The 24,169-nt window shown below is 39.2% G+C and overlaps 1 protein-coding gene across 2 annotated transcripts; it reads right to left on the reverse strand.

Moving 5' to 3' along the window:
* Window positions 1-884: 884 nt before the first annotated feature.
* On the reverse strand, window positions 885-24,018 carry LOC139464590 (probable serine carboxypeptidase CPVL). Of its 2 annotated transcripts, none has more exons than XM_071246109.1 (14): window positions 23,967-24,018; window positions 19,741-19,816; window positions 19,107-19,293; window positions 17,013-17,131; window positions 14,191-14,308; window positions 13,389-13,447; window positions 11,811-11,890; window positions 10,519-10,585; window positions 9,104-9,226; window positions 8,048-8,179; window positions 6,746-6,829; window positions 3,895-4,077; window positions 1,948-2,133; window positions 885-1,115 (listed from the first exon to the last, which is right to left on the reverse strand). In XM_071246109.1, exons 3-14 carry the CDS (start codon window positions 19,255-19,257, stop codon window positions 1,017-1,019), a joined length of 1,401 nt encoding a protein of 466 aa, XP_071102210.1. In that variant the 5' UTR covers window positions 19,258-19,293; window positions 19,741-19,816; window positions 23,967-24,018; the 3' UTR covers window positions 885-1,016. The 2 variants fall into 2 exon arrangements, with proteins under 2 accessions (XP_071102210.1, XP_071102211.1); XM_071246110.1 differs by lacking the exon at window positions 23,967-24,018 and adding an exon at window positions 19,911-20,022.
* Window positions 24,019-24,169: the final 151 nt, after the last annotated feature.

The following is a 24,169-nucleotide window of genomic DNA, read 5'->3' on the forward strand; positions in this document are numbered from 1 at the left end:
TAATGACACATATACCAACTCTGCCACAGCATGACCACAAGCCCCACAAAACATTCACATTCAATAGGACTGCATAGCATTACCGGTATACTGCAATATGCTTTTCAAATGATATACATATCGAATATTTATTCTGTGTTTTGGTATATTGTTTAAAAAATATATACCAAATGTTGTTATTATATCTATCATTTAACCTAAAGTCATTCACAAGTGATGTTTCCCTTCCAAACTGATTGACAAAACGGTGGAAGAGCAGATGTGATTTTCCTCTCACCGCGACATTGACTGACCATGTTGACTTTGACATCGTAATAGTTACTTTAGATTATAGACAATAGGATCTGCAGGCACAATCAGTGTCCAACACTCAAGCTCCCAATTTACTTCAATTCCGTATCACAATATATCGCAATATAATTGTTTTGCCGATGCACAGCACTACTATTTAACGGGGGCACAAAACAGCTCTTGTCATCTCTTCAGTGTGTACCAGTTGGTGAACATGCATCTTCCTGAGGCAAGGGAGTTAACTGACTGTAAAGTTCCAGTTTCCACCCTAGCCAAACTAGGCTGGAATTTCTGGGCTCGATCGTAGCACCACCAGTGGCTATTACGAGTTATGTCCCTACTATACCCCACCTATTGACCAATCAGATTCCACCCCTCATATCACTTGCATTTGCTTCAAACAAAATGGCTGTGCCCAGTCAAAACGATCAGATCAATAATCAAAATCTATATTGTAATAAAATGATTCACACCTCGCGATGTCCATCAAATCACATAAGCACCTTGATTAAAAACATGAAAGTATTTGGAAAATATCTGTTGTCACCAAGTTTATGACCCTGATGCCGATTTCGTACGTGATTTTTGATTGGACAATGCATGGCATCGTTAGTCCAGCAAAAATAGAACTCCATAATTCTAGCCTCGTTCGGCAAGTGTGGAGACTTTTATATTCAGTTATCTCCCTTGCCTCGAGAAGATGGGGAAGATAGATGTTTCAGCTTCTAGTAGAATGGCTTGTCCTCTATGTACCTCTGTATCAGGTCATATGCCCTGTCAGGCTGGTCGAAGGGAACTATATGACCTGAACCTCGCACAATCACCTGCAACATACAGGACAGGACACAACTGAAACCAGCACCTTGCATGATTCCTCCGCAGGTTATTTCTCTAACAAGAAGACAGTCATTCATATCCCCTACACAATCCATGCAAGCTATCAATTGTAAATACATAATCTATATTTCTGTGAAAACAGTAGGGACCAATCTTACCTAGCCTGATACATTTAAGTTTCATGGACAAATAATGAAAGGTTTTGCACCAAAAACAGCATTTGAACTTAGCGCTGTGAAAGAGCCACATATGAAAGAAAAAGGCACCATTTCAGCACTTGCCCAATGTGTATGCAAAGTTTCATGAAGATACATTCAACAGTTTATGAGTTATTCTACTGAAATGAAGCCTTTCATCATTTGCCTAATGCAAAAAGAGCAAAAAGGGCCATAACTCTGCAAAATATTTATACTTGATAAAGAATTTAAAACTTGATAACATATTCATCACTTAATGATGTATTGAAAAATTCAAAGTGGTTACGAAAAAATATTGCCCCCCATTGGTGGATCTGTGTACCATGTCCAAAACATGAATAAAGGGCTATTATTCTGAAAAAATTAAATTTCCGTGGTAGTTTTGAAACTTGTTAACACATTCATCACATAATGATGTATTCAAAATGTAATCTATAAACTAGCTGTCCTATCAAATTACACTCATGATCCAGAGAAATTCTGTGCTTAGTGATAAGAGATTGTGAGATTGTGACGTCACTTCCGCAACGAACCTTCAATGGCTAATGGGCCATGGGGAGTTATTGTAACAGAATGGAGATATAGTACCCTGGATCCATGAGGATGATAGCTGGTGCCTTACCTGAGTGAAGTTCCCCACTACACGGACATAGCCTGCCACCTCTTGGTCTGTGGGGGAGACTCTCCAGATGTGTTTGGTGGCCTGTCTGTAGGCTGGGAGATCTCTCCACTCTGTCATGCTGTCAAGCATGGCCTCCGTGGTCGGAGAACACACGATGATGTCCAGCTGTCCGTTGTACAGCAACACCTGATGACATAGTATGTAGCAGAGCTTGAGGTAAGCTGCATATTTGCGTAAAATATGCATTAAATAAACTGAAGTATACAGACAAATCAAATCCTAGCGTATCAAATATGCAACAAAATCTATAAACATGCTATTGAAATAAAACTAATGCATATATTATGCAAGTGTTAGAAAAATTATTGTGTATCAGCTGATCACAAAACTCTCTTACTGACAGTTACATTCGGAAAAGCTTGTGCAACAAGAAAAATTAAATACTGATAGATTCCAATTGAAAAGCACATTGTGCCAAGTCAATGTATCTTAAACAATGGCAGACTGGTGATTAAAACAATAGCGCCTTTTCAACAATGTTATGTTCTGCAAACACAAATGACTTCCTGGAGAGGGAGCCGCAAGCAGACACAGATAGGTATACTACTATTCATATAGTTTGAAACGATTTACAGAGATTGTTACGGAACTAGTCAATGTACCCAAATGCCAGGAAACAGCTGGGTAACATTTTTATTAAAACTCTCCCAAGATTGTGGATACCCAATCAAAATTGAAGCCCTGGGTAACATACCCAAATAACCAAAAGCTTTTCTAGAGCTCTGACATAGTGTCACTCTAGATGCAATGATACCATGGGATCACAATATGATACATTTCCTGATACTATGGGTGTGATATGATTTGTATCCTGATACAGTATATTTGTTTCATAACTTGTTGTTCTTATTTTCCACGTGAATCACAACCCTCGAGAACAATCATTAGTTTCTAAATTTCAGAGACCGAAGATGGGATATTAAAGGGCAGAAACATAGACCATAGGGCCTTGTGAATGTTACTGCTTTTTATAGCCAATAGGGAAATATTAGGGAATATGCATAAGCTGGTTGTTGAAAACTGTATTTATTCATTTGTTTTTACGTCAATATAACTTGTAATGTAAGTATCGTATGTATCGTGATACAGGATTTTTTAATCAATGTGGGCCATGTATCAGGATACAATACTGTATCGCTGTTTCATTACACCACTAAGCAGCTGTAGAAACTAACAGGTTTGATGCACTAGTCCTTATGATGATAACATATAGCAAAACCCTTAAAAAGGGCAAATTTCTTCTAGTCTTTATGATACCTTAACTATTGGGTAGTTTGGCAAGGACTACAGGACTCATGCCAATTTCTAACACTGCTAAGGGTCACACCTTACACACAACCATGTGGGTCACACCTTACACACAACCATGTGGGTCACAGCTTACACACAACCATGTGGAACACACATTGTCAATCTTTGGATTAGGTAAACATACATTTTCCAGCAAGTAAGAACCCTACTCATGTAGACAGTGTTCGACATCAGGGCGCGAAATTACTAGTGCTGCAATGCCCGTTGCACACATAACACTGCAATTACCATGCTTGTATTTTATGTACAGTGCCACGAGGGCACTGACATTTTTCATTTAAAGTACTTCTGTTAATTTTTATTTCATTTCTTGACAACATTACACTGTGAAAGAGTTATCCCCCTTACCTGTTCCGCTATTGCTAAACAACTTCCTGTTGTAAATCCAATCGGCATTATTCAATTATTATTATCTTATAAATGTTTGATGAGATATTACTGGAATATTGCTTAAAGCGGCTTAATACCATATCTGACCCTGGTCCTGTAAGGCTCTCTCAGATACTGCATGGGATTGAGGAAGATATGGAAATAAGAGAGAGAGTATCTCCCTATCTGACAGATGGTGACACTTGCCTTGTACTGCCCACTGTTGAGTAGGGTGAGAAACCAGGGCCTGACGCTGTCTAGGAAGTCGGAATACAACATCTGAAATACGCGGTTGCTGGAGTCGGAAAAGGTCATGTTTCCAACATGGATCGCTCGGCGGACTTCAGGAAGATCAACGTATGCAGTATAGTAGGACATGTCAGCAGGCCCCTGAAACAGACAGGGGAATCATATACAACGAGTGAGTGTCAGTTTGGTTTTACACCGTTTTTAGCAATATTCCAGCAAAGTGACGTCGGGTTACACCAAAAATGGGCTTCACATATTGTACCCATTTGGGAAATCGAACCCGGGTCATTGCATGGCGTGATGAGCAAACGCTTTAACCACAAGGCTACCCCTCCGCCCAAAAACACATCCAAGGGGTTAATGAAGACATCACATGCATTATTATAATGATGACGACAATGATAACGACAATGATGATCATCATGGCTTTACAGGACACAAAAGACTGCATCCTATACACAAACAGGCTGAATGGATCAAGTGATTGTTACTGTGAGTCCTGTGGGAAGAAAATGAAATTGTCTGTTTCAATCATTACAACTTATCACATTTAGATTTGTATGTGACATATCACTTACATTTCTATTCTGGTAAGAAATAAAAGTTTCAATCTCATTAAAATCATATCTTATTATAAGGGTAACGCTATTTTTCAGGGCATTATCATTTGCAGAAGCCCGAGGTCTTCCATTAACTGCCCGACGAAGGATAAATGATAATACCCTGAAAAATAGTGTTACCGTTATTATAGCTAAAATGGATGGAATTTGTTATCAAATAAAAAACCCCAACAATATTGGTTTTAAAACATTTACTGAAATCGACACCAATGTCACTGACCAACTTTTACAAATATGGAAATGTCATAGAACAAACCAGATAGTGACATTCAATAGTGACATCACCTATCCCTATCCTATGACGTCACCTAACAACGGGTGTGATAATGACCCGTCTTCAAGCGATATGAGGGCATTATCAAGTTACAGTGGCCCGCTCATTTTTGATAACATGCGGCTGGTTTAATTATAATTCTATCCATTTTAGCTATAATACTTGTTACCACTACAGATAGATCTGAGGACATTCCATTACACATGTTACAAGGCATGTCAAGCGGAACAGACGTTAGTTCAGTTTTCAAATTTTAAATCAAGAATTTTGACAAAATATTTTTCAAAGAGTAGTCTGGTATGGAGTTTGCCAGTTAGAAATAAGTGCCATAAAACTCAAGAATGCTGCTATGTGATTGGGTAATATTGACTTCCTGTCATTCCATTGGTCGGCGAAAGTTCGCAAAAGGTCGTTCTGACGTGACCTGTAATGGGATGTCCTCAAATCTATGAGTAGTGGAGCTAGGAGCTGATTTTAAAGAGATTGTACAAGTTTATAATATCAGTGGTTGTCTTTCTTCAATCTAACATTGAAATACCCTTCTATAATAGGCTAAAAACTCCTTTGCGTGCCACATGTGGCTAGCCTAAAACCTCTATGTTCATACCTTGAACCCCAATTTCAGCCCCTGAACTCAAAGTTAAGACCCAGGTAAATCCTGACAATAATAGGGATAATATTGAAAATAATAGGGCAGTTATTAACATAGAAAATGGAGCTAAACTAGATTTATTGGTGTGTGAAGGCCATTATGTCAGATCAGGTTTAAAAAATCATAACTAAAGACAAATATGGAGCTTCGTTCACCTTAATTAGAAATAAATAATTGCGATCATGCATGAAATTGGAATTCTTTGAGCACATTTTAGAGACACCATAACTTGGATCCTTTCATATAAAGTTTCAACTCCATGTCTTGTAGCTTCAGAGGTGTTGAAAATGTAATAACACGTGAATCGGTTAATACACTCTTCAGGCAGAACATTTTCACTAATTGTTTTTTTTAATTCTTTAAACAATTTGAAAAAGCACTTTTTTATATTTTGCAAAGGCAAACTTGCCTGTTCATCAAAAAACATTTGAACATACAACAGACTAAACTCCAAGACAATAGGTTACAGGATGTGAAACAATGAGACCACCTCAACAAACACTGTTTCTTTCTTACCTACTGTCAAGGTTTTTTCACAAAAATATCTGAAAACCGAGGAAAACAGGTCTGACCTTGCTGGAACTCATTTATGTTTTGAAAGAAAAAACTGACATCTCACACTAAGACTGCAATCTTTGTAACAATAAATGAAGTAAGGTTAGGTTCCAAATTACTTAGTTTAGAGTGCCAGTGGCATGGTTGAAATGGTAATGAATTACATGATAAATATACTTTCACAACTTGACAAGTACTAGGAAAGTGAGCACAGAAACGCACCCTATGCACAGCATGATGGGGAGTTCTAAACTGTGAGTGAGTGAGTTTTTTGTTGTTGCCGCCCTTGATATCCAGTTACGTCACGGAGTACCAGCTTAATGTGGGAGAAAAGCCCGAAGTGACGCAGGTCGAGATCTCAGACGCTAAAACCAACCTGCACGGGTATGGTGCTGACAAACCTAGAAACAAAATCGGGGCGAACCAGGATTTCTGGCGTGCCCAAGGGATGCAACTCTGCACAGCGTATCGCGGCGCCTTAGACGACTTGGCCACCCGTAACCCCAACTAAACTGTGAACAGAATCATCAATCTCAAAAAAAGGGAAACCTTTCTAATTTACAATCACTTATTATCTTGCTTATGACAGTCACTAAGTTCACAGACAGATGAATGTTATTGTTGGCATATTTAAGTGCCCACATAACAGTCTTCATGAATGCCTGTGCCACACTATATATTTTTATGCCTGTATGCCATCCAGCTTACCTGCATTTCCAGAATATTCTCATGGGCAGTGTATCCGGTGACATTGTAGAAGAACCCTTTGCCCAGTAGGAGAGATGTGAAGATCTGAGAACAGGAAGAGAGAAATTAGTATGTTGTATCCTGTTGCATCTGGAGTGAGTGAGTGAGTGAGATGGGTCTAACACTGCTTTCAACAGTATTCCAGTGATGTCATAGCATGTCAGCTTGATGTGGGAGGAAAGCCAGAAGTGATGCAGTCTCAGACATGTACCCATGTGAAAGTGTATGGTGCTGACATCACCAGGGTAAACCGTGATTCAAAACCACATTCAAAGGCTTCTGGCCTGCCCAAGGGAAGCAACTCTGAACAGTGACTTGCACCACCTTAGGTGACTGGGCCACCTGTGCCACCTGTTCAATCTGGAACATTATGTTTCAAGCTACAGCCGCTTGTCTATTTATCTAGTAAAGGGGTACTGGGAAATTTTGTCAGAGAATACTTCTATTTTTAGGTCACGTTTCCAGTGCGACATCATGTCTGTCACAAGTTCATATAGAGAGAGTGTTTCAGAAGGTAGCTAATAACGTTTGTATTTTATGTGGATAAACATGTGTTTTCATATTTGAGGGTGTTACTGAGCAATCCATGCCCAGGAGTTGGAGCTGTAACAATATGGCGGGAACACAATATGATAGGTATCTTGTTACCATGGGTACGATACAATTCATATCCTGATACGTACTTATAACTGGATATTTGGTCTTTTTGCAGGTGAATAACACCGGGAATCAGTTGTTTTTAAATTTCAGAGATCAAAGATGGGATATTGTAAGGCAGAAACATATAGGGCACTATGAATGTTCCAATATTTACAGCCAACCGGAAAATACTAGAGAATCTGTGTAAGCCAGTGGTTGAACAGTTTCTGCTATCACTCACATGTTTTTACACCAATATAACTTGTAGTGTAATGTATCAATGTATAGTATCGTGGGCCGCGCATCAGTATACTGTATCGGTATATCGATGTACAACAACCTCTAGCTGATGGTGTTGGTTTCAAATAAAACTTCCAGTACATTGAATACTAAAGAAACCCAGGAAGGCAAATACTGTTAATCTTCTAGTTGAGTTTCTTCAATCCACTGCAGTTATTCTTGAGAAACAAACTTCACACTAGATTAGTCCAGTGATTACATGAACTTGACATATTTCAAATTTATCAATAAGTTGGGCTAAAGAGAGTGCTCTGATTGCTTTGTCAGAATAAAATTTAGACACTAAAAGGTTCCACTGCAAGTATTGACTTTCACTATACTTACATCCATGGCATTCTTGAAATCCTTAGCTTTCAGAAGCTCTGTAGCCTTGCCCATTTTGTCCTGGAAATATTGTTTCTCTTTCTTGTCGAACAGACCAACATTATACAGGTAGTCTGCATAGGCCGGAATCATCTATACAACATTAAGCAGATAGTCTGCATAGGCCAGAATCATCTATACAACATGAAACAGGTAGTCTGCATAGGCCGGAATCATCTATACAACATTAAACAGGTTGTCTGCATAGGCCAGAATCATCTATACAACATTAAACAGGCTGTCAGCATAGGCCAGATTCATCTATACAACATTAAACAGGTAGTCTGTATAGGCCAGAATCATCTATACAACATTAAACAGGTAGTCTGCATATTCAGGAATCATCTATACAACATTAAACAGGTAGTCTGCATATTCCGGAATCATCTATACAACATTAAACAGGTAGTCTGCATAGGTCAGAATCATCTATACAACATTAAACAGGTAGTCTGCATATTCTGGAATCATCTATACAACATTAAATAGGTAGTCAGCATAGCCTGGAATCATCTATATAACATTAAACAGGCTGTCAGCATAGGTCAGAATCATCTATACAACATTAAACAGGTAGTCTGGATAGGCCAGATTCATCTATACAACATTAAACAGGTAGTCTGCATAGGCCAGATTCATCTATACAACATTAAACAGGTAGTCTGCATAGGCTGGAATCATCTATACAGCATTAAACAGATAATCAGCCTACACTTAAATGATGTTCAATAATGTCGCTCACTCCCCACACACTCACTGTTGATAAAGACTATATGGCTTCACAGATTGATCACCTTTAACTTTATATCCCCATCAGGAACATATAAACACACAATTTGGAGTACACCTGAAATAAAACAAACTTACCTCTTTCAACACAACAGTCTTTCTGAATCTTCATGTATGCGCTTAGAGCATGTGAATAGAGCACTATATAAATGGCATTATTATTATTATTAGTAGTAGTAGTAGTTCTATTATCATTATTATTATCATTATTGTTATTATAATACATACTGAAATGGGGTCTGTGAATGCCCCTCCAATGAAAAGCCCCTTCAGGTTGATGTTGACTTTGGCTGTGGGGTTCTCTGTGTGGATCTTATAGCTGATGGCTGGGATGTATTTGCCTGCGTAACTCTAGACACAGAGACCAACAAGCAATCTTACTCATATTGGACTCAGTATAAGTTTAAGAGATTTAGTTGTGGTTTCGCACACCAGCTAGTGATTAATAGCCTCTAACTCTAGAAACAGAGGCCAACAAACAATCATATAAATATTAGACTCAGTATATGATTAAAAGATTTAACTAATACAGTAGAACATGGATATAACGAACTACAAGGGACCGGAGAAATCAGTTTGTTATATACGCTGTTCGTTATATACGTTTTCGCTCTGAAACGTCCGCCATCTTGGCTGACACAAAATACAATACACATACACTTTTATACAAGTTTCCTCCCGCATCTACCGGTGATTCAGTTAAAAAGCACCAAAATTTTAATGCAATGGTCGGCAGAAATTGTATCTAAAAGTTATTATTTTATCAGAGTAATATATTCCAATATCACCGAAATTAATGTAAACATTATTGAATTAAATTTGTTTGTTTTACAGACTAGATTAGTGCAATTACACGGACAATTAAGACTAACAAGGTTGATTTTTCACCAGTGATTGTGTTGATTCACCGCGATTGTGTTGATTCTCGTCTGATTGCGTACAGCCAATTGTCAGTGACACTTGACACTGAGTCATATATCCGTAAGTTCAATGTAGAGAGTTTGTTATGTACGTACATTGTATATGATAATATAGAGGAGATAAATCAGGGGTGTTTTAACAGTTCGTTGTACCCGTTTGTTTACTCTATCCCTGTTCATTATATCTGTGTTCTACTGTATTCATAAATGAATGTTTTGTAGGACATATAATTTCACAGTGGAAAAAGTTCATGAGTGAATCTTATTGTACACCTAGGTCAGCAATATCCTGCCATCTCACAGTGGTCTGAAAATAAAAGAGCCCTGGCATGGCAAACCAGAGGTTGATATCATGAGCAACAATCCATGAGCACTGTTGTGTGATGACACACAATCAGCCAAGCCACAAATCGTAACCAAATGGGTCCCGAGCTATGACTAGAGTTAGAATACGGACGCTTCTAGGATTGGGATCGTGGCCTTTATCAGCCCACTCACATGACAGGCATGGGCTTATGGGGCCTAACTCTGCCCTGGAGTTCCCATCATGGTGTAAACAATTTCCTTAAGGTGAGACCATTTTCTTCCCATCTCCAAGGGAGGCTTTTTCTCTCCTGAAGAGAGGTATCGCATCAAAGGAAATGATGTGATTGTATTGAGTTCGTAAGAGTACATAGATTTCTGACAAATAAGTTGACCTGAATATATAGGTGGGGAGCGTACCTGGCCGGTGATGTACAGATCGTTCTTCTGGAAGCGAGGAAACATGGTGTAAAACTGCAGCAAGAAACTACAACAAGAAAACCAGGAATAAGTGAGTGGTGAGTCGTGAGTGGGATTTTATTAGGAGATAAACATATGTGTTGTAAATGTTGAGCCATGTTACCTGTTGATCTGGCAGTACAGCAATTGTACATATGATTATTTCAAAATGTCTACCAACAATAATTGCGAAAAATTTTCTTTTCTGTGAACACTACCTTCACTCTGCAATGATTCCTTCAAATTTCTACACTATTTCACAACGGGTAGACCATTATGTTTACAAAGAAGCAATGGTGGCCATAGGGATTTATATAGGTCTGTTCAGAGGCTGATATTTGGCCTGAAGTCTTCAGCAAATTTCAGTAAAAATTCCCAAATAGGAATTAAACATTTCCCCATTGATTTTAATAGTTCTAAACAATGTGATGGCTTAGTCAAAAGTGACTTGTACTTCACTGACGGTGGGATCATTAACATACTTTATTATATATCATTGCATCGAATGCATTGATCAAATATACTGTTATAATTAGTGAAATCAGAACTCTGAAACAACCAGCGAGATAACATTTGCCCTAATTGCCTGCTAAAGGCACTGACAGTAAACTACGGTTATAACGAAGTCAAAGGGACCTCTAATTTTAGTTTGTAATAACCGTAGTTCGTTATAAGCATATATACAACAAATGGACGGGACTAAAAAATGGGTTCGTTATATCGGTCTGTTTGCTATAAGTGGGTTCGTTAAAAACATAGTTTACTGTAGTTTGGAATCCGAGGAAAATCCCTGGGCCATATATGTATACGTCAGATACATAATTGTGTCTGGAGTAAGCATCCCTTTACGGTCCTTTGGGTTTGTAATGAGTTAGGTTAGTGTTATCTTTCTCAACTCTGTTACAGATGATATCTGAGGAAATCCTACATCATCACTAAATCCATATTGTTGTTGGGTTTCCTCAATATCAAGAACTGAGTTTGAAACATGGACACTGTTCTAGAGGTACCTACTACAAACACCTGCTATAAACCTGCTATAAACACTTGCTGATATGTACATATGTATTATATATGTATCATATTCCAGCTATATGCTGGCGACCTCTAAATAATCCAATCTGGACCAGGCAATCCAGTGAATGATTGTATGGGCAGCGTCCTATGTAGTCCGGTCATAATGAACATCAGTCAACCATGTGTTAGATGCAATGACCCCATTAGCCTAATTAGCTGCATGCAGATGTAATTACCTGTAGAGGTCTCTCCCGACATCGTCCTCGGTGGTGGCGTACCCTGACAGATTGTCAGTGAAGCTGAAGCCGGTGCCGACCTGTTCGGAATACAGAGTTGAATACATCAAACAGACTTTGAGAGTAAATACATCACAGATAGTTAGCAATCAACCACAAATCAATCACAATTTCATGACACGCTTTAAACAAAAAGTGAAAGTGAGTAGAGACACCGGCAAAGTTGACTATGGCATCAATACATTGTAAAACGAATGGGAGTGTGTGCTGCAATCTGATTGGTTGAAAAACATTGATACATAGGATTCGAAGCATGGTGAGTGAGTGAGGGAGTTGGGTTTAACGCCGCTTTTAACAGTATTCCAGTTATATCACAGCGTGTCAGCTTAATGTGGGAGGAAAGCCCGATGTGATGCAGGTCTCAGACGTTTATCACTTTGGTGAAACCCACGAGCAGGGGTATGGTGCTGACAAACCAAGAAACATAATCGGTGCGAACCTGGATTCGAACCCACAATCGTAGGTTTCTGGCGTGCCCAAGGGAAGCAACTCTGCACAGCGAATCGCGGCGCCTTAGACGACTGGGCTACCCGTGCCCCCTTGAAGCATGGAAATGGTTTGACAATTCAGTTCTCATAATTACTTTTCTTGGTGCTTTTTTTCATCCCAAGTTTGAAAAACATGCAATTTGATTTGGTGAAGTGGATACCATTGCTACCACCGACCGTCTGCTCTCTGGGCATACACTCTATCCAATACATTATGGAGGCAGTCAATATCTTTTTCAGTCTGTTCTTTTAGTGGAAAAAGATTTGTTAGAAATGGATTTGTCCTCACTCTGAAGGTTTGATAGTGACTAGATAAAACAATGCACTTGATCATTTATTATTTAAAAATTTCAACTGTTACTATAGGTACTGGTTGGATATTTGATGTTGGATCTTTGTATTTTCCAAGTCCGTCAACGAGAGAGTGGTTGGACAAACAAAAATAAATATATTGCAAGTGATATCCATGGCATTTGATTGGCTAGTCAAGCAACTTTTAGCATTAATGTTTCCATAAGCCAAAAAAACAACAGGTAACGCCAACTGTCAGACTACAGCTTCCTGATTGGCTGAGAATAAAATTGGTTGCATTTTTGTGCTGAATGTCACTGATATCAAAGTTTTGTCTGCAGTTTTTGTGTGTTAATGATTAAACAAGCAGTCTACGAAATTCTTATTGTCTACTTATTTATTTATGTTTAAGAATGGACTTCAATGTTTTTGCATACAAAACAGTATGCACACTTTGCTATTTACACGTATACAGTATGCAAGTGGTTTTTACGTAAATACCTCCATAATTGCAAAAAATATTGAAGCCAATTTTAAATAAATTGAGATTAATTATATTTTTTAGCCGATTTTTGGTTCCAGAACATCCAATTCGTGAACTGAAACATTACTGTATCACTGATGATATACTTTTTGAAAAACAATTCTGACTGGGTTAGCAGGTTACATCTAATTGGTGAAAGCTGAAAACTAATTCTGAAATCACATTAATTATTGTTACAAAATCCTCAGTACTTACCGGATTGTCAACATATAACACTGAGTACTTGAGTGACCAGTCAGCCTTCCGTTGTGACACTGGAAAATACAACATTAGTTCAAGGATTTATCAAGGATTTTCCATTTTTAAGTGCCTTTGACAGGCAAATTAGGGAAAAGAGTCATTTAAAAAGCACCCAGATTTTCTTCAATTTAGGGGTACCATGTCAAGGTTAGACGATGCTAATAATTTCCCAAACCATCCTTCTTTGAGAGGTTTTCAGAAGTTGGAGTACTAAGTAAGGATAAGATTATGGATGAACATCTTCGTTATCACAATTAAGAACGACGTTTCGTAGGTTCTAACACTGTTATGAAGCAAGTGATGTACAGAGTATGGTTGACAAGCGTTTACAAATGTATACAGGTATTAAGCAGTGTTTATACAGTAGAGTAGATTGGGATACAGTTACATTGAGTGGATAAGCCTGTGATGTACACAAAAGGGGAAACATAAGGTAAGCATCTTACAGGTGAAGCCAGTAGTATCAACAAAAGATTATGATTGATTGGGGTCTTTGATGAGTTGGTGGTACACAGGGGCTATATAATAGCCTTGATCATGGTTCATTGATGGTTGGAGTCTTTTGATGCTGCACGATGGCTTCTTGGAGCTTTCTTAGTTTGAAGTCTTTGAAGGTTTGGATTAAGTCCCACTAGATGCTGTGGCTGCATGGGGATGTCACGGATATGGTCTGATAGAGCTGACGTAGAGTCAACTATAGAGATGTTCTATAATTCAGCTCCATGTTTGGCAGTGGTAACTATGATTGGTAACTTACGTTTCAAGTCCTTGTCCACAATGAATGGTCCGTTCTGTACAAACAGCCCAAACAAGGAGCTTGTCCCTGGGCCTCCATCAAGCCACAGTATCAGGGGGGCTGTAGAGGGGTCCGCATGCTGTAATGGGATCTATCATTACTCATAAACAAATGTGGCTAAATGTTGCCAGTCACTATCTCGTAAATAAACTTTCAAACCTTGAGTGCCGTCATCCTGTTGTTTTTACAGGGCTTCATTTTATTGTAGAATAACTTCTCTGGAGGGACTTTCTCCAGAATATCCCTGGCCTGGGGTTATTCTATAGAAAGGGATTGTGCCTCTTTAGAAATATATTTTTCATTTGTTCACAAGTTTCATAGTAAGGATATTGAGTGGAATGATGTGAATCTAGTTAGATCAATGAATCTTTGTTAATCACACTCAACATGCAATCATAAAATACTTCCTTTCAGTTAACATCCTTCTCTAGCATTATGGCACTCATATAATTGGAAAGTTTCTTCCTTTGATAATGTGTTCTCTATAACACATAGTAGTTTCACTGGTAAATCATGACATATACCATATTTCCTCTATTAGATGCCAAACCAATACACATCATTCTCTAATTGATACCGGGCCATCAATCTGTACATAAAATATAAGCCAGGTCTCTATTATACACCAGGTCCATCACTTGATACAATTAATGATCCCTATCATATGAACCTGAGGCATGTAATGATCCCCACGTGTCTTTGGAAACAGCATGTCAAGGGAACGTCTTATTTTTATTTGGTAAGGTAGTGAGATGCCACTGTGCCAGTATTATACGCCCTCTAACAGATGCAGGGTCAATGGTTTGCGCGAAATTAATAGATACCCGTGTGTATAGGGTAAATAGGGTATTGCCCACAAAAGGTGAGGTGAAATGAGGTTTAACGTCATCTTCCAGATTATATCACTCGCCACCTGTGTGTGGCTGCTTGTAGTAGTCCGGACTTTACCGGTTTTATAGTGCTGGCCCACTGAGATACCAGTGTGCTTCATATCATAAATTGAACAGATTTGTCTTCATTAAAAACATGAATATATTGAATTTTATTCAGGACTGACTTTTTTTTCTTCATTTCACTCTTAAAATGGCATAAAGGAACATATATATATTACACTAGCCCACTCGAAACTTAGAATTAGGGATAAACTCAATCTCATTAAAATGAGATAAACCAAGATCTGAGGACATCCAATTTGGGGTCACATCAGAATGACCTTTCATCCGACCAATAAGACCGTCGCTTACCAGATCATGAAAGTGACAGTTGGAATGTGATTTCTAATCATGCAACCTCTAAAACTTTAACAGGGGGTATTCCGAACTGGGGGCTTAATGACTGAATCCATACAATCTAGACCATCTATTGCCCAGTCCAGAATGTTCTTTTGTCCAGGTTAAAAAATTTTAATCGAAAATTTGTCATAATATGTTTTGAAGCGTAGTGAAATTAGTGCCGTAAAGCACGAGAAAGCTGCCTTTTGATTGCCTAATGTCGACTTCTTGTCAGTCATTCCACTGGTCGGTAAAAGTTTGTGTAAGGCCGTGCCAACATGACTGGTAATGGGATGTCCTCAGATCTTTGTTTAGCAGTAGCGAGAACCAAGATCTGATTTTAATGAGATTGGGATAAACTGTCCTCGTGAGTTCCCCAATGGAAGAGGCTCATTCACTAATCCATGATTCTGTAGCTCTATGGATATTCTCTAATTCCTCCTCTTAACAAATTATACAATATTCACAAATTACAAAATCAAACTCAAATTAGGCCATGAAAAGTTACAAAAATGTTTCTTATCTTCTTGTGGGTTGTACTGTGTCAACAATTTCGCAGTTTTGTTTGAAAAATGTTTCGTTTCCAGGGGTTTAGTTTCCAAGGGCACTTAGTTTGGAATCGTCATTTTATTAATAGCAGTATACTTAAAATCTGGAGCAGGAAAGTACTGCAAAAACTGAGCATGATACACGCTTGCAATAGTTGTATTTGTAGATCAACAGAACATGTGTGGAAGCATATTTCTTGTATTTGCTTCCATACAGTCAACCAGCCAGTTGCATAATCAAATCAATACTTCCTTGACTTCTGTTTCCTTAATTACACGTTGTCGCTCAGTGTCCATAGTCTAATCAGGAACGTTCACTAACCTGCCACATCTTGTCAATTACCTAACATCACTCTGTGTTGTCCACACATATATGATTTTGCGTACTTCAGTATGGATTTGTTGACATGGTATTTCCGGTGTTACATGCTCACGGTAATATATTTCCATGGGGAAAAAAACCCATCAAAACTCATTATTTCGTGTATAATGCGCACCCCCTTCTACACAGCTATGTTTTTTGGAAAAAAAGTGTGCACTATACTCAAGAAAATATGGTACAAGCCAATTAGATAAAACCACAACTCCAACCGTCGTTGTCAACTTACACACACACTACTATAGTTTACTGAACACTGACTGACACTGAGTTACCCTTTCATCATGCCGCTTCCCACCATTCTTAAAAAAAATAACCTGTGCAGAAGAAGCTGGTACTGTTTGGTAATCTCATCAACAGGGTGTCACCAAACTTTCCAGGCGCAGCTATAGTTAGTGTTAGCTTTCAAGATTTACAGTACATAGTACAGACTTCATAGAAGAGTTTTCTCCCCTTGTCACAACTTGGCTGCCATTGATGCTGATGTGTTTTCAGCTTGCTAAGACAAACCAGGGTAAACATCTTGAATGATCATTTTCAATAAAAATGTTTGGTTTGTGTATTCACTGAGTTGTTGCAGTTTACCTGGGCTGGTATGAACCAGAAGTACAGGTTGCTGTTGTAGTGTGTGTTGACGGTGATGAAGCCAGTGTAACTCGGTACCGATGAGTCTTGTAGGGGACCCACACGACTCAAGTTCTGGGCTGAAACAGCAGGCATTGAAAACAATGAATAAGAACTGACTTGAACTGACAAAATAACTCAACAATTGTAGTACAACTGACAGATATTCAAAACATCAAAAATCTGTCATTGATATTATAGTTCTCTTTATATAAAATACTCAACTCTGGAAATATGTAAGACAAACAGCATAAAAAAAAGCAGTTGGATGAAACACAGAGTCGAGGTGAGGTGAGCTGGTGATGTGATGTGATGTGATGTGATGTGATGTGATGTGATGTGATGTGATGTGATGTGATGTGATGTGATGTGATGTGATGTGATGTGATGTGATGTGATGTGAGGTGAGGTGAGGTGAGGTGAGGTGAGGTGAGCTGGTGATGTGATGTGATGTGATGTGATGTGATGTGATGTGAGGTGAGGTGAACTGGTGATGTGATGTGATGTGATGTGATGTGATGTGAGGTGATGTGATGTGAGGTGATATGAGGTGATGTGATGAGATGTGAGGTGAGGTGAACTGGTGATGTGATGTGATGTGATGTGATGTGATGTGATGTGAGGTGAGGTGAGTTGATGTGATGTGATGTGAGGTGAACTGGTGAGTTGAGTTGAGTTGAGTTGATGCATGTTACAGCTTCCATGCACACTGGAATGGTATGCTGTCATGTTACAATGGATGACGTCACATGCTTCCATGACAACTGAATTCACTCAGCTGGCAAAACGTGAAAACAAAGACAAAAACTAAATAAAAGTTGCACTGATAAATATTGATCAATTGTTTGTTTCCATTTTTTCTCTCTATCTCAAAATAGGTATACAAACACAGCGAAAAGTCAGAAACATTATCTGGATGCCATCCCATTTAACAACAGATTGCAGCACAACTTCCTGTTCATTTCATAATGTGATGTGACAATATATAAAGCTCTGTTCGATCATGGCAGTGTGAACTAAACATATGTGATACTTTCAGGTCCAAGGCACAATGAAGTCAATTTTCACTTTTCATCTTCGACATCAATCAACACTGTCATCATTGCTGAAGTTCTAGTGTGAAGATCCGGGGTAGAACAGGTCTTTAGCAACCCATGCTTGCTGTAAAAGACGACTATGCTTGTCGTAGGAGGCGACTAGCGGGAATGGCTGGTCAAGCTCTGACTTGTTTGATGCATGTTATCGTGTCCCAATTGCCTGGATCGATGCTCATGATGTCAATTGCTGGATTGTCTGATCCAAACTCGATTATATACAGACAGCTGTCATATAGCTGGAATATTGCTGAGTGTGGCGTTAAACAACAAACACTCACTCACACCAGTAACCATCATCATATTCTTATTCATGTTATTGAGATTTCTCTGAAGTACGTAACTCCAGACTTCTCTCTTGTGTGAAGAAGTGTATCAGTGTTTACTTAGGTAAAAGACACACATCATTGCCTTTCAAATAATTATTCTCAACATATTTCTTTTAACATATTCCAAATTCAAATTTTCCCAAACATTTTATGTGTTATTTTCACAAGTTATGTAAAAGATTGTCTGGCTACAGGTATTTGTGATTCACATGACATGAAGCTACCCTGAGACCCGTTGTAACAAGATGCTTGCTGTGTACACAAAACACTTATAATAATTATTATCAAATAAACTGATCTGATCACAGTCACTTTCCTCCTCAGGTAAATATTCGACTCCGTGTTGTAAGGACTGTATCATATTTTACTGAACACCCCCACCCCCCCCACCACTAATTTCATGTTACATTTGTTTCCTGACACCTCCCCCCACCACTCCTATAATAAATGATGAGTCCCTTAATAAAGTTCAAATAATTTTTTTTCTTCAACTGAAAAAAAATGGAACTGTGTCATTTTTCCATAGCCCCTCAACATAGTAGTGATAAATGTAGGACTGTACGATATGTTACTGACACTCCCTACCACCACCACCCCCTGGTTGTAAAGTTGTGCAAGAGAGCAGTGCTGACCTTGTTGAATGTCTCCTCTAGCGATGTAAGGAGACAGGAAGAGTGGTTGTCCTGGATCCACTGAGCTAACTGGTCCTCCAAGGAGGAAGCTGTGAGAAATGGAGACAGACCCACACAGCACCAGCACCAACACAGCAAACATGGCCGACATCACGGGGGAGGGTAGTAGAAGGTAGATGTTCTGTGGCTGTGAAACATGAGAGAATGGCAGGGCCCGCTCCACAAAGAGATCTTAGTGCAATGACTGTTGCATGTCAGTGTTAAAGAATGGGAGTTAAGATAGTCTTAATGCTAAGATCGCTTTGTGGGGCCCTGAGAAAAAAAGTCTCAGGTACACATGTTTTGATAAAGTTGTTTAATGATCTGGCCCATGATGTTTCTCCCTTCCCAAATGGAGTTGGTAGTTGCAGTCCACAGAGGGTTTGCCCAGATTTGAGGACTTACAGGGTGTCATGATAAAGTATTGCCGACTTTGGCATAAAACAACATTCAGCCATTCATGGAAAGGATTGTAAAACACAAGTACAGTTTTGCAAAACAAACCAGTAACAGTGTGGTTGAAAACAATGTCAGGCACTTGAATAAATCAAGGTTAATGCAAAGTCATGTACATGTAACATGCAGACTGTCTTACCTCATCAGTGACTTCTCATCACATTGTGTGTCCACGTAGCAACACAAGCTCCCTGCAGCCTCCAAACCCAGCACCTCTGTAACATCAAGTGATGAACATTTAGATCAAGTCACAGCAACTTATCTACACTACCCCCGCAGACATATTCTAGTTTCCTAGCACTGCAATACCTAGGGTTACTTCAATAGGTGCAGTGAAAAGGAAATGACACCAAGAGCTTTACTGTCCTGGCGATGGCCTAGCTCCAGTCCTCAACTCTACACTGATATTAACACTTTTCTGCTGTACCCTATATTCAGGCTGAGTATTACGGGTCCGATAACACTTCCTTGTTGCTTACATCCTGTGTTGAATAGCTTAGTCATCAACACGAAAAATCTCATAATTATCAGGTACCAGGATGTTATGTGAATATTTTCCTGCATTATGTCAGTAACATGAGCTCTCTTATCATAAACCGATAGCCCCACAGTGAGGCATTATTTGTTAGATTTTCATCCCTGTCCACCCCCCCCCTCCCAAATTCTCTTTGTATCTTATTTTTTCAAGAAATACAGACTGAAAGTTAATCACTGTGTCCCCTTCTTACTTTACTTGAGGAAATAGACCCGTTGTGTCATATGCATAACAAGCATCATAACACAGATGCCTTGAACAGTTTTTTTATATAAGGAAAAAAGAAGTAAAATGACACCTGCCTCACAATTCTGAAAACAATGGTTGAAAATAAAACAATTTATTTCTAAGTTTATCCTGTCAATGTTTCCAGCTTCTCAAACATGTCCTTGGGTCCCTTGAAGGACACTATACAGCCTGGGGAGGACTTCGATCCTCGTTGTAGTAAGGAGTAAAACAGGGACTTAGTAAACCCCTGAGTTCCCGAGGAGCGGGCACCAACTGAGAATAACAACTTTCTTCTCACGATTCTCAAGATGCTTTTTCTGCTCATGTAGGAGGTCCACTGTAACCTGCAGGTTTGTGTCCTGTGCACTTCTTGTGCAACCTTCTAGATCCAATTCGCTAAAGGCTTCAAAAAGACCAGGGGATTTGATAAAGCCAAGCTATCACAGAGTTGTTGAGGAATTGATAATCCCAAATGCAGTGTTGCAAGACATCATGGCGATGGAGAACGGAGAATGAGGAAGCATGGTGCCATAGAAGATCCAGGATCGCCGTGATCTTGTCTTGAAGGAGAAGCACATCACCATGACCATAGGCCTCATGATGCGACTGATCAGACAAGAAAGACGAGAGAGGTTCTGTTGGCGACAAGACAGTAGAAATGAGTGGTACAGTGCAATGTACAGATGAATAAAAGTGCCTGGGGTCTCGATCCTCGACCACAGGGGAGGTACATGGTTTGGAGTAACCATCCCAACCACGTGGGAGATCCGAATAGAAGTCGTAATGTGGATAATTACAAGTCATAAGATCGTCGAACAGGAGCATCCACACCCAAACCCCAACCCCGAACTGGTGATCATGTCTATCGAGTTGTACCAGAAGAGTTGGAATGCCAATCCTGTGAATGGGAGCATTGATCCCTGAAAATCACCAGAGCTTTGATCCTTGGACTTGCAACCAGGAGAGCACCATGATGAGGCATCTCCTTCAGAGGACGAGTGTTAGGCGAAGGAGTGGAGGCTATGAAAGCAGTGAGCCTTGAATGAAGGTTTGCGAGTGATCGACTATTTCCTGAGAGTTGCTGACATTATGATCAGAGGCAGGAGCATGTATGCGGGACTGTCCATGTCGGTGACATCATTATTTGAAAAAATTTCAGATATTGCATCATCGATGACAGACAAGATTGGTATCTGTGATTCTGCGGCAGGGAGGGAGGCAGAAGTCTTGCCAGATGAAACAGTAGACTATTTCGACGACTTGGACTTCTTACCAGAGTCTTTAGACTTTGACCCACAGTTCATCTCCCTGCACTTGTGGAGGTAAGTTGAGAACCAGAGTCCTGCAGGTGATGACACTCAGCACACTTGTAGGTCAAACTACACTGGCCAGGGCAGTCACAACAAAGGGTATTAGGGCCTGAAGTAGAATAAGTACAATGGCATCACTCACACACCAGGTGCAGCAGCCGGTCATCTCTCCGCATTACTGTAAGATAGTTACACATTCACAACAAAGAGAAAGATGCACCCAACAGAGGAATCCAAATTGTATTCTCTCAGCCAGAAACATGTCTTCACAAAATAGTGATGGGAGAGAGAATGAGTTGGCAGAGACGGACACATCATCAGGTCGTGTGAGGTCGTTGAACATGACCTTGTTGTTAGATGGTATTCTGGGATGTGTTTTGGGTGAATTGTCTTTTATAAACTGGAAACTTTGTTCAAGCCCGTTTCGACATAGGAATGAAAGGAAGGAAGAAATGCATATTGTCAGACAGGATAAGTGTATAAATATACAATTGATAATAACATTACAAAAATTTATTATGGTCTTATGGTGGGTCATGTTTCATGAGGTATTGCAGGAAAATATTCTTTGTACATCCTGGTGGCTTATGGGTTTATTTATTTTCAAGAATTAACAATTCAGATATAAAGTGTTTAAAGTCCAGGTTTCTATTTTGAAACTTCCTTGACCATGACAAATAACACTTGAAACATGTCCAAACATGTGATGGGTTCCCCTGTACATGGCGCAGGTTGCAAAAACCAATGTGTTCCTAAAAATGCACACTACCGAAAACAGGAAGTGAAAGATGCATAATTGCCTATGGTGTTGGATTTAATATTTTACTATCTGTGAACTATGAATATCAAACTCACTAGTAGTAGTACTGCATTCTCATTAAAGTCATATCTATTACTCTGATCCCATATAATACTTCTCTGCATGAAGATAAATCTAATTAAAATCTGATCTATTACGCTGATATACTTCAGTCCTAGCTCTCTCCATGAAGATCTGAGAACACTTCCACGGGAAGTCACCTAACCTTTCTAATCAGCCAATCCGTGTCAAGGCTCCTAAATTCTCTGATAAGAGTGAGCAAAACATTCGGAGCAGGATATCTCATTTCATGGTAACAAAAACAACATAAATGGAAAATCACAAAGTTCAAAATTCAGAATTCAAGGTGGTTAAAAAAAATGAAATGGGATTTAGAAAGCTGATGTGTGATTGGCTAAGAACCAACATATTCTTAATTTAGATTAGGTTTAATTAAACTCAGCCATATATTTGCATGAATAAACATTGGTAGTATGACATCAGTTGAACTGATTTCACTGTGATTATATATTTTACAATATATTCTATATGTTTTCAGCTGGTTTGGTGACACTGCCTATTATACTTGGAGGAACTTGCACATCATACATGTTATAAGTACATATCATATGGTAGTGTAGCACATTGTAGCAGAGCCTGGAGTCATCCCACGGATGATATCCTTACCATGTCAGCTTGCTGACAGGGTTAACCTCTAGGGCTGGGACGGGTAACTCTGGTAGCCGGGTCGGGTGGGTACTGAGTAGGGCCTGGGTACCCACTGGACTACCCGGACTCATGGTTAGTCACGTGATATATTGTTTAATGACAAAAAAATATCTGGAACTCTATGGTAACACTACAAGTCACTAATGTTCACATTTCTTTCTGACTGAGCACCCATTCGTTCTGATTTTTCATATGGTTGAATAAAGATATAACTTCATTAAACTTCAGTGTATGAATTACCAGAATGTTCTAAAAACGTTTTGCCAGGGCTATGCTGAAGATGTTCTCAATCGGACATTTTGAGACATCTCCTGAGACCCACAGTGGGTACCCGGGTAGTAAATTTGGACTCATCCCAACCCTATTAACCTCATTGGTCGATAGGGTCAGACTCAGAGACCATATAATAGATTATATGGTCTCTGATGGGGTTAACCTATTTGGTCATGTGGAGAAGGTGTTTGACCTTAGATCAGATGGTTTGTTGCTCATGTCCCATGACTGGACTTTCGGAAAGTTTATAGTCGCTAAAGCATTAATTTCAACATACGTGACATTTGTGCATAAAGGAACGCCTAAAAAACTCTAATTATAGTAATGATAAAAAGCCAGTCATGTAGGTCAATGAGCAGAACGTGTTCCATTTTGAAGGGACCACATTTGTGGAAGGTGGATCAGTACAACATATGGAGCTTGAAATGGGAGATAAAGTTTCCAAAGTAACTTATATCATAACAAGGAATAAAACTTGTTCGTAAACATACTTAAAGTAGCCAAGCTCCTCACAGCGATAACTCATTCTATGCGACTATCGGGAAGCCGCCCGAAGGTGGCACGCGATGATCAGAGGTTTGGACAGATATTGACTGTGATCCTGTCTACTAAAATGAATAACTAGCGCTAAAGCTTGTAGCACGAACCATCGGTGTAACCAGTTTATAGCTGACCTGAAAAAAAACGGCCTAAC

This window comes from Haliotis cracherodii, unplaced genomic scaffold (assembly GCF_022045235.1).
Source record: "Haliotis cracherodii isolate W230 unplaced genomic scaffold, xgHalCrac1.p SCAF_17, whole genome shotgun sequence".
Taxonomy (NCBI): Eukaryota; Metazoa; Mollusca; class Gastropoda; order Lepetellida; family Haliotidae; genus Haliotis; species Haliotis cracherodii.